The sequence below is a fragment of the Petromyzon marinus genome, chromosome 6 (assembly GCF_048934315.1).
Source record: "Petromyzon marinus isolate PM22_M1 ecotype Great Lakes invasive population chromosome 6, UKy_Petmar_22M1.pri1.0, whole genome shotgun sequence".
In the NCBI taxonomy this organism is placed as follows: Eukaryota; Metazoa; Chordata; class Hyperoartia; order Petromyzontiformes; family Petromyzontidae; genus Petromyzon; species Petromyzon marinus.
The window spans coordinates 8,528,030-8,539,619 of record NC_133672.1 but is presented as its reverse complement, the minus strand read 5'-3'; the positions used below and the strand labels follow the sequence as shown (position 1 = coordinate 8,539,619).

The window sequence follows — 11,590 nt, the reverse complement described above, 5'->3', positions numbered from 1 at the left end:
GAACATGAAAAACCCGTGCCATCTACAGAACATGAAGAACCAGTGGCATCTGCATCTGCAGAGAGTGAAGAACCAGTGGCATCTACATCTGTGGAACATGAAGAACCGTGGCATCTACAGAACATGAAGAACCAATGGAATCTACATCTACAGAACATGAAGAACCAGTGGCATCTACATCTACAGAACATGAAGAACCAGTGGCATCTACATATGTAGAACATGAAGAACCAGTAGCATCTATATCTTCAGGAGGTTATACAACTTTTAAAGCCATTCCCCGTATTTAGTGTACACGCCGTACAACGTGTTTGGAATCGATCGGAGTAAAGTTGAACTTACGAACAGATCTCTGGAACCTAACTCGTTCGTAAGTCGAGGAGTCCCTGTGCTGTCATCGGCGACGTATCGGGCAATGGCTCCTCAGTATTACTAGCCCCTCCCCCTCATGTGTAACCCCGCCCCATCGTAGCTAGCCCCGCCCCCATCGTAGCTAGCCCCGCCCCCTCCGCCGCTAGCTCCGCCCCCACCCACCCCCGGAAGTGGTCGCCGAGAGTCGCGAGGTTGGCCATGAAGTCGTCGGCTGCCGTCTCGGGCGACTCCGGGTCCGGGTCGAGCCCTCGCCGCTGGTCACCCCGTACCGGCCCGGGGTCAAGGGAACCCGCTTGGGACATCAGTGAGGATAACGACAGCGACGACAGCAACAACCCATGGATTCAGCAGCAGGTACAGACGTGCGCCCCGCTGAGACTTCACGAACCAAGTGGGCTCTTTTAACTCACCACTGTTGCTGCCTTTGATATATGAACGACTGTCGTGGCTTCTGCTGTCCTTCGTCTCATCGCTCGTGGTCCCAGTGTCATGTCGCTACTGCTCTGGGTCTCGTCCGCGTTGGCGCGGGTTGATTGCCTCTTCCCCCTTTTGGGTCCCACAATTCGCGTTGTTTACGGTTGCCGTGGCGATGCTGAGCCTTCACCGAAGGCCTCAAAATATACATGGGAGAATGATGCAGCTTCAACATTAAATGTATCATCGGGTAGCCGCACACCGAGGCTGTGCGTGTGGAGTAGTCAGACACGAGTTAGAAGCTTCGTCAGAAGGAAAAAAATTTTTTTGAGTTTTATCGAGATTTTATGGCACTCTACTCATTTGTGCTCATTGTTTACATTCGCTGCTTCGGCGAATACGTGTACAGTGATTAACAGGTCAATTAAAGATCATACCTGGGTTCTTCCTGAAAAGAGATTGACGTTTCAACTGAATGGCCTTCCTAAGGAAATTACAATTTTCTTCCACGAACAGAAAGTTAATTTAAGAGGGCCAATCCGCAGAAAAGTTTAACTATCTCTCAGTGACAGCTAAAAACCTCCTGTTACTTTTAATTAACCTCATATTTGTCTTGATTCGGGAAATAAAAAGACGTTAGTTTTTTCTTCATTCAACAGTGAATATACAAATGGAAAATGATTATTATAGAGTCAGAAAATGTGGCTTCCAACGGATAGTATTCTCCCACACAGAGCACCAGGAGAGACCGGGCCACAAGTGTGGAGGACACCTTCATTACCAGGAAACTGCTGGACTCGCTGCTGACAGAGGCGGTGAGTGAGCATTCCAGTGAGACCTTCGCCTTCAAGCTGCAGGAACTGCAGACGCTGCAGGGCAGGCAGCTCGCTCGTCTGGAGGCTCTGAGCCGTGAGCAGGGACGCCGAGGCTGCAACGGTCAGGCCACGGCCACACCTCGTCATACAGACGATGAAGGCCATCGCCAAGGCCACGACGGTTGGGGGCAGGAGGCCAAGAAGGAAGGAGATTCTATCTGCTCTCGAGACCCACAAAGTCCTCGCGCCAGGTGCTCAGTGGCCGACGAGTCAGAAGACGGTCGCAATGAGTTTATGCCGGGATTGGCATTTGGGGTGAACATTTCTGGCACCAGCAGTCACAGGTGATTGAATAGCTTTACATGTTACTGCATCGATATATTTACGCTCGTGTATTGATGTATCTTTTCAAAGGAATGTTGCATAATGTATGCGTAACGCCGTTTTGTGAAAAAAAAATGCTGTTTTTATGCATTGTCATTCTTGCAGATTCCAGCCGGAACTGCCGAGAGAAAGCTCATCCCTACACGATGACGCTCGGTGGAGCAGCCATTCGTTGGAGGGAGGGAGCAGCTCAGATGAGCATGGAGAGGACCTGAATGTGAAGCGCCGTGCTGAAGGCAGAGACGGTGTTCCTTCGCTTCTCCACCACATGTGGGAGGGGTTCAGCGTCGATGATTACGCGCCCTGCGAGAAGCCAGAGCGTGTCCGAACCACGTCCGAGTCGTCTACATCAGTGAGTACAAAATCTGCTGTAAAGGTATCGTGCAACAAGCACAGAAAATTACATCTTCAAATATGTTGTTAAATTGAGTGGAAAATAACTTTTGACGTTTTACATAAGTATTCATAGCAGAGATTTTACGAGCGTTTTGAAATCATCTGCCAGAAACCGATGGAGTGGACACCAAAAATCACGATACCCGAACCCTTCGGTATGACGGTTCGGGAGGAGGAGAGGAGGCGGCACGGGGTGAAGTCTCGCTCGGCCCGTCGTCTGGAGAAACTCGTGCAAGAGCAGCAAAAGCAAGAAGCGGAGCTGGAGGCCCTGAGAAAGAAACAATTCCGTGCCACTCCGGTGCCAGCTCACACTTTTAAGCCGCTGTTCACTGCGATGCACCAAGACAACCGCCAACCAAATAAAAAATCTAACACAGCCTCGCGGGATGACAGATCAACGACAAAGATGCAGCAGGCAGAGGTGACGGGCAAAGGAGGAGACACAGGGGAGCAGCGTGGATTTAAGGCCAAGCCTGTGCCACGCAGCGTGTACGACCCCGCAGTTGCCGAGCGGATCAGGGAGGAGGAGCTGTACCGGCGAATTCGCATGCGCGTGCGAGCAGACGAGACCCTGAGAGAGTCGGCGCTGCCGGGCGGCATGGCTCGCCGTGCAGCCTCTACCAAGAGGGCTCGTCATGCCTGCTACACAAAAAGCAAGCAGAGGGACCAGTCCAAGCCCTCCATTCCAACAGCAGCCAGTTCCATACAAATACACAGGTAATATATATTTAGTTCACCTTGATGTCCACACTCCTATAATTGTAATTAATAACATCTAATTATTGTGCATTGATTGTAATATTTGGCCTGTATCCATAGACGGCTTTGTAATGGTTAACCTGAATGACCCCACACATAAGCCAGCTGTTGACGTAATGCAGAACGTTTAGTCAACGAATTCATGGCTCTACCTTGTGCAGGGAAACTCCTAAGGATCTGCTCCAGAAGAATAACTTCAGTGAAGTGACCATAGGTCACAATGGCAACACTCGAACGGAAACTCTCGTGGGAGGCCACATGCCGGGCGTTCACATCGTGTTTGAGGAGGAGAGTCAGGACGACTCCGATTCAGGACGTCGGTCGAGGTACACAACATGCTTCTGGTTCATGCCTTATGACAGTGATCCCTCAACTTGTATTACTGACAATGTTATTCAACAAACAGATTACATTTGTAGATGCTAAAAGAAGGGTTATATGGCGTAAATATGTGTCGTTAAAACCCGCCACCACCCGACATGTTCGGTTTACGTGACAACCCTTACTAGTTGGTTGTGTCTGGTGGTGGAGGGTTTTAACGACACATTTGTATATTTACGCGATATAACCCAATAAAAACCCGATGGTGGAAGTATAGCCATTGTTTTCCTTTCACTCACTGGTGGTGGACGTTTTGGCCAACTGTTTTCAGGAAATATTTAAGTTTACATTTATTCTCAAATGTGCTGCAGTCAAGTTGGATGGTGAGTGATGTCACTGAGGTGTCATGGATGAGTGATTGGAATTTGAGAAATGTTGAGTACATATATGCAGTTTTAAGTGATGTGAATTTCAAAAGTTTGTGTAAAAAGGCAAACACAAAATAGAAAATACTATTATCCCTAGCTTTTGCAGACTTTGAATTGTATCGTTTGCTTCGGTGGAAACTTAATGCAGTGAACCACAAAGTCTTGTTCAAAATTATTGTGATTCAAAATACTTTGATCTTACAGAAAAATTCAGCAACTTAATGACTGTTTGAAATGAATATGGGTGTGAATGCACTATTTCTGGTCCCAAGTGTGATTTTATGTTATGTAACCCACTCAACAGTGCATCGTCATCATCCAGTGTGGCAGATGACCCCACGCAACACGGGGGACCCGCACAGCGTTGGCCCCTCACTCCCTCGCAGGGGGGTGGTGGAGTGCGGGTTGGATCCCGGTCCCGTGGCGTGGCCAAACACAGGGACAAACGGAATTCATTGTCGCTCAGTGATGAGTGGGACAGCGACTACACTGAAGACCACAAGAGGTTTGCATGAATAGAAACGGAGCTTTGTGTGTGTTCTGAAGTTTGGTGACTCACATTTAAACTAAACTATATCTATTTTACCAGGTAAGGCCCACTGAGCTATGTAGCTTTTTTTCAGAAGCGACCTGGCCACAAATGATAGTTCAACGAAGTGGCTTATAATGTGGAAACTTAGAGCAGCCAAATACTCTCAACGTATAAATGTGGAGGGAAAAAAAACCTGTGTTAACCTGGCGTGATAGTTAACATCTCGGCAACAGATTTAACTGAAATGTATTGCACTGGAGAATCTCAATTACTGAAGAATTACTGTCGGTACACCTGTAAATGTTGTGGCTTTGCTCTCCAATACACCAGTGTGCTGTACTAGTAATGAATTTTCATGTTCTGTTCACGTGACAAACCTTACTAATTGGCTGTGTCGGGTGGCGGCGGGGTTAACGACACATATTTACGTGATCTAACCCAAAAAACGATATTATGGATTTCATGACCTTGTCTACATTTCTGCAGATTTGGTAAAACATGAAATAATGGACCAAAGGGGAGTTTGACTACCATTAACCCCGCATACAAGTAATGTCTAAGCCTCCCTTATCTCGGGAATATTCGTAACCCCTGTACAAAAGCAGTGGAATTGTGCAGTTTTTTTTGCAGTTTCGTTTCATTGGTTATATTGCACTTTTGTTTGATTGGCTTCAAGCGAGACTGGTACTGCATCGTGTGTGCACACAGGGTCACACGGACCGAAGGAAGAAAACAAAGAGGCCAGCTCGGATTCCACCCCTCCCAGAATGAGCGCTCCATCTCTTGGGAGGATGGATATTTACGCAAGGACATAAGACAATGACATCCAGAAAAAAAATATTTCCCGTACAGTTAGAACAGTTTCTTAGCTGGTCTAAAATGGTATCATCCATTATTTTACAGTTTTTTTGAGACAGCAAGTTGAATTGCGTGGTTGCCGTTGGCAACCTTGCTGTATGCTTAAAATTTTCAACTAAAAAGCTTGAGTGATGAACAGCACTGACAGACGCATTACACCTGATGTTGGTGAGAACTTAGGACGTGTGTGTCGCCAACATTGGTGGACGTTTGGAGGTTTATGGATACAAATCGTAGGAAATAAATCTTCATCCTACCAAGTCAGTATGCGTGTGTATAGTTCAATTGACCTTGCTCAAAATGTGTTAAATTATAATTATTTAATAGCGATGATGATTTGTTTTTAATATTGTGCCGGGGCATCAAGGTCACCCTTTATTTTTGTAATTAGAAGTTAAGTTTTATATGTGACGATGGGTAAAAGTACACCAAATTTAATGGTGCTCAAAAACAACCTGCGTACACTATTTAAATTGTTTTGTATTTCAAGATTTTTGTCAAATGCAATTTTACAGATTGGTATTAACATTCCACGTTAATTTTTGTGCTCAATGTTTGTCAACACATTATATATTCATCTATCTTAGTATCTTAGCAATCTGTGAAATTTAGCAATGAAGGTAAGCAACTTGTCTTCACAAATTGTGCTTGCAGTGTACTTTGTACAACGTCTAACACAAAGATACAAAACACATTGTTGGTCTGTCTCTTTTTATCCAGTGTTGGATTACAGAGTCGTTTAATGCAGCTGCATCTGCAAATAGATACGTGAATCACGGGCAAAGGATAAGTGTGCGTTTATATACAGTAAGTTGTATGTGTGTAGTAGGCAGTAGCGTAACAAGCGTGGGGGCAGGGGGGGGCCTTTGCCCCCCGCCCCCCGTCGCCAAAGCTACGAGTTGGGGCCCCCCTTGACAACCACCACGAAATATGTTTTCAACAACAGTGCAAAGGAACAGCAAAGGAACAAAACCTTATTTAAAACGCGGTTCAAATTTATTTACATGAAAATGCTTTCATTTACGATTAATGTTTTGATTTAATTAGAGCAGTAATGTTATATTGCAAAGGGGTGTGCTGCGGCGCTGTAGTGGCTGCATTCTGCGAAGACGGAGTGCCCCTACAGCGTTCAAGGCCGTGAGTGTAACGACGATGTGGTTGGGCAAGAGGAGCGGTGGCATTTTGCCTCCGTGAGACAAATCAAATATTAGGGGCCCCACCTGACCGATGGCCGCACCCCCTGAGCTGATAATAATGTCCTTACTACGCCACAGGTCATAGGCACAAGAGGAGGAAGGTCGTGGACCTTGAACAGGGGTAGAAGGTCAACATTACAAGAGAGAGGTCGAGATTACGGGAGCCAGAGGAGAGAGTGTGACTCTTCAAAGATTGGGGTCCTGGTTGTTGGAGCAGAGAACAACTCTAAATTCCGTGTAAACTATTCCTTCAGGTGTAAATAAGAAAACCCACACCGATGTTTATAATACATTCTTTCCATCACCATTTTAATGTCAAATGAGTAGATGGCAGTTATCACTTTTTGCACTTCATAAATTCCAAAGTTCACATTAAAAAAAAAAGTTATTTTCTTTAAAAAAAAGCCAGAAACATTCAACTGTTGGGTGGTCTTATTGACTGCACGCTCCTCAATGCTGCCATGGACATGACGCAGTCACCATTGGCTGTGGAATTCTATTTGCACAGTTGTCCTTATCGTTTGCGTAACTTACATTAGTATTGGTCAAGAAAAGGACTGGGAAATATTGTATACAGTACCTTTACGCATTCAGCAGATAAAGCTGTTGACATGTCGGTATATAAATGTAATTGACCGATGTCATTAGGGACCGTCCATAAATTACGTCACGCACCTGGGGGGGGGGTCAGACCAAGGGCGCCGTAAAGGGGTGGAAGGTTAGGACGATTCTAAGGGCCCAGGCTGATTTAGGGCCCAGAAGAGCAGACCCCCTTTTTCTTTTCTTATTTCTTTTTTATACATACATTAAATGTGCTAGGGCCCCTCATGCACTAAATGTGTATTTTGTCCGTTTTGACCATAGATTTAATATTTTAAAACAAATAATGTATTTACTCTTTCAGTCACACCCCTCCCCCTCACAATGGTTCATTCCACCTGCGCTGTCCGAGCTACGATCGCTAGTGTAGTGTCTCTTGCTTATTGCACTTGCTATGATGCAGTGCAGACAGTAACTATGCAATGTGCTAAGTATCTTTTTAAAAGTATACTGGGCATGTTTATTGGGTTCAATTTTATCTGTAAAAAATGTAGGGGGCCCAGAAATTTTGGTTTCCATAGGGCCCAGAATTTCTGGCGGCACCCCTGGGTCAGACATTTGTGACGATGTGTGACGTGGGGGGGGGGGTTATAAATGTGACGTCACATCAAAATGCGCAACTTTAAATAAATATAGACAACACGTTCTACTGAATTAAATAGACTTTTTAATAAATGTTTTCTCTTACAACAAAGTGCAGCGGCACATTAAATACGCACTACAATAATAGTTTAAAGCGATTTGAAGCATGTTTTATTTTCAAAATGGAAATATGGTTTTGGGGGGGGGGGGCAGAGCTTTGTGACGTCATATTTGAGGGGGGGTCTGACTTTTTGTGACGTCGCGTGACGAATGGGGGGGTGGGGGTCAAAAATCGTCCAAAATCGCGTGACGTCATTTATGGACGGTCCCTTATGTAAAATTAAACAATGTCCATCAGGACCACCAGGTAGCGCACCGGAGCGTGTTGAGAATGCTGTTTGGCCTGGGGTTTCCCACAGTGAATGCCATCCCCTGTGTGTGTTCGCCAGGCCTTGCAGAGTGGGTTATTTAAATCTGGAAGAGCACTCCTTCCTGTACCATAGTGGCGCTCTGCTTTCGACTTCACAGACGCTAACATTTCTACCTAAGGGGCCCGTCCATAAATGACGTCACGCGATTTTTGACCCCCCCGCCTAGTCACACAGCGTCACAAAGAGTCAGAAACCCCCCCCTCAAATATGACGTCACAAAGCTCTGCCCCCCCCCCCCGGTAAAAATAAAAGATGCTTCAAATCGCTTTAAACTATTGTCATTGTAGTGCGTATTTAATGTGGCGCTGCACTCTGATGTTGTATGATAAAACATTTATTAAAAAGTCTATTTAATTAAGTAGAACGTGTTGTCTATATTTAAAGTTGCGCATTTTTATGTGACGTCACATTTCTCAAACCACTCCCCCCTCGTCACACATCGTCGATGCTTTATCGAGAGGATCTGCCTCCTGCAGCTGGACCCTGCAGACCGATGTGGTCTGTAACAATTGCATGGGTTAGGGACCACTGTGTGACATCCCTGCTCCACCCAGACCTGGGTGTACAAGTGGCTTATGAGGCTGCACCAGAAAAAATAACACGCGCGACGTGCATGGGCGAATCGGCGCTCTGTCGTTGGCCGACTGACAGAATTCGTGCATTGCTGTGTGTCGTGAACACGCTGGGAGTCGTCCCAACCCAGATATATATATTTTTTGGCGCAGTCCACTATAGTCGTGGAGACCGCGTAGGCTCCGCGCTCCTGAGAGTGCCAATGCAGGAGGGTTTGGAGGAGCAGCCACCTGGGCGTTGTCGCACGCTCGGATCAACGTCTTAGCGACTGCTAAAGCGGCTTAAGCAAGGGAGGCTGGGCTGCCCTCTGCTCCGTAGTCCAGGAGCAGCAGCGGTGACACCTCTCATTGGCTTTGGCAGGCATTCCAGACAGCCAGTTACAGCTGCTGGGCTGCATGGTCACACACGACTTTCAGAATTGGTTCTCATGTAGCAGATGGATTTGTGTAGGCATAAAAAAGCTACACAATGTCAGCATCACAGCACTGGGTGGTGGGAAGAGTTCAATTGTAAATCCTTGATAATGCTGTAGAAGAGGATTACCAAGGTGGGCGGATAGATGATAATAATGTGGGAGAAATATACCCCTGAAAACCACACTGTAAAAATACACCTGTGCTGGGATCTATTTTCACGTTTGATTTGGTACGTAAAGTGGGAGGCGTGGGTGAACGGCCTTTCAGAGAGGAAACTCTCAACCCTGACCTGGTAGACACCCAGGGACTATACTTGCTGTCAGTTATAGACCGAGGGTCCTGCTAAGGCCTACGCAAATCAATATTTACGTGAGCATTACATGTTATGTTTACCAATACAGTAATTATGGTAAATTATCAATTTCTCTTGGTAATGTTTCATGTTCACTCGGTGCAAATGCAAGCAGTACAATGTAAATAATAATTGTGTATGACACACCACAACTTGCAAACATGGGGCTCTGTGAAATAAAAACACACTTTAAAAGGACAGGTTGCAAAAACCTGCTGTCATTGTGCAATACGTTATGTCTGCCAAAAAACACAGAACAGTGGTCAAAGTTTACACAGTTTCTACTTATCCTGCAGGTAAACATCTACTGACACGATGCTGACGCGCATGTCAATGTACAGGCGTAGCAATAGCATGTATGGATGTAAACAAACGTTATACCAACACAAAAGTGCACGTATGAACGTGAAGGCTGCGTTCGAGCATGACCACTTCCGTCGGTCACGCGACGGCCCAACACCCGGGGTGCATGCCGCTGCATGGCACCCATGTCCCACCATGCCACCAGCATCGACCAGCAGCGGTGACATTGGCCGCCACATGAGCAAGTGACCGGGACTCTGTGCCCACGGTTTTACTGGGCCTCCGAGCAATCGGGTATTTGGTTCTGGGTTCATTTCACCATCGGGACCCCTTCGAGTTACCAAGCAGCACATTTTTTTTCTACCTCTTAGCTTTTCTGCAACATCTTTCTAAAGATTCCTTCAGCAAACCTTCCGCTCTGGAAAGTTAACCAATCCGGATTTTTTGCATCCAATTGTAATGACAGGAGAGTCAACATACGGTGTGAGTGGACTAGTGGCCACAGGAGGTAATGACAGGGGAGTCAGGCTGCAGTACGAATGGACTGGTGGCTACGCGAATGGTCGAGAATAGGAGCGTGGCCAGGTGACGGAAGAGGACAGTGGAGTCTGCTGGAAGAGCGAGCGGTCTAGAACCAGCAAGAAGGTTCGGGAATGGGGGGCGTGGTCTCGGACCGTATATAAGGGAGATGCGCAGGAGATTCGGGGCTGTTGCAGTGGAGGTTCTCCGCCTGTCCGAGTGTGAGCACGTGGCTCCTTAACAAAGAAACCATCTCAAGACAAGTGCGTCAAAGTCGTCATTAAACTATGATTTGTGGCAATTAGAGTTGTGTCCTCCTGAACCTGCTCTATTACTCTATCCATCCAACCGATTTTATCCATTGGATTCCCGTGCCCACAACTCGAGATTTACCAGACTTCCCACCAGACCCGCGGTCAATTATCTTAACCACAGCAGCAAATACAATTACAACTGTAATCGACCCCAGCTCTGCTTCCAAAAGTCCTCCATTCTCATCGTTTGTGCCGAATATAACACTACACTCAACAATACTTGGGGTCTTTACGCACACTCAGCTGGGCTCACTGAAGAAGGAGCTCTTAAGTTAAACCGCGAGCGTGGTCATGGACTTTGGGACCGCATCACCGGGCGGGTGCCCAGTCGCCCGGTGGCCAGGTGCCACCGATTCACCGCGTCTCTCAGTCGTGCTGCGCGGAATGCACGCCGCAGCGCTGCAGGGTGCGGCGCACGTGCACTGTGGCCTCTGGCGCGAACCAGCGGCGCGTGTACATGATGCTCATCACGTCCAGCAGCAGGTTCCTCTCTCGCCGACTGCGGGGGGAGACCACATGGCAACAGGGGCAAGCGGCAGACGCCAGGATTCAGTTGGATCTTTTGAAGGGGGCGTGGGGTGGTGGCGCGCTGGTGAGCTTACTGTGCGTGAACCCCCAGAGTCCCGAGTTAAATTCCCAGCCACGGCTAATGTCAGTCAGTGGTGAGCAATATGTGAACCGGTACTGGGTAGTACAACGCCACTTCACTTACTCACACTGACCAATCGACTGCTCGATAAAGGCCTCCCAACACCGTGTTGGTAATGGTGGTTGTTTAAACGCATTTCACCACGCTGGTCACCGTAGATTGGAGAAGACAACAAGGTGACTGGGAACCGAACTGAGGTCAGCGGGTTCAGAGCGCAGTGCATTAACCACTGCGCCACTGCAACCATTCAATGTTTGATATTTAATAATAGCATCTTTCTAGGAAGAGTCCTACTTACGGATCTAAGTATACTCTATATAATATTATTATAGACTTGCAATTACATTGAGTTTGTGCTAAAGGAATTCAATCAAAA

General features: G+C 46.8%; 2 protein-coding genes across 3 annotated transcripts in view; one reads left to right on the top strand and one right to left on the bottom strand.

Annotated features, from left to right (window-relative positions):
• The first annotated feature begins 530 nt into the window (after positions 1-530).
• Positions 531-5,973, top strand: FAM161A (FAM161 centrosomal protein A). Of its 2 annotated transcripts, none has more exons than XM_032948118.2 (7): positions 531-726; positions 1,521-1,945; positions 2,091-2,337; positions 2,491-3,098; positions 3,302-3,466; positions 4,194-4,394; positions 5,130-5,973. In XM_032948118.2, exons 1-7 carry the CDS (start codon positions 571-573, stop codon positions 5,242-5,244), a joined length of 1,917 nt encoding a protein of 638 aa, XP_032804009.2. In that variant the 5' UTR covers positions 531-570; the 3' UTR covers positions 5,245-5,973. The 2 variants fall into 2 exon arrangements, with proteins under 2 accessions (XP_032804009.2, XP_032804008.2); XM_032948117.2 differs by having other exon boundaries at positions 2,091-2,361.
• Positions 5,974-6,763: 790 nt separating this feature from the next.
• Positions 6,764-11,590, bottom strand: part of LOC116939738 (uncharacterized) — a 33,180-nt gene continuing 28,353 nt past the window's right edge. Inside the window, exon 23 of the mRNA XM_076063215.1 lies at positions 6,764-11,064. Coding sequence (XP_075919330.1) covers positions 10,932-11,064 — 133 coding nt within the window. The 3' untranslated portion in view covers positions 6,764-10,931. The remainder of the gene's footprint in view (positions 11,065-11,590) is intronic.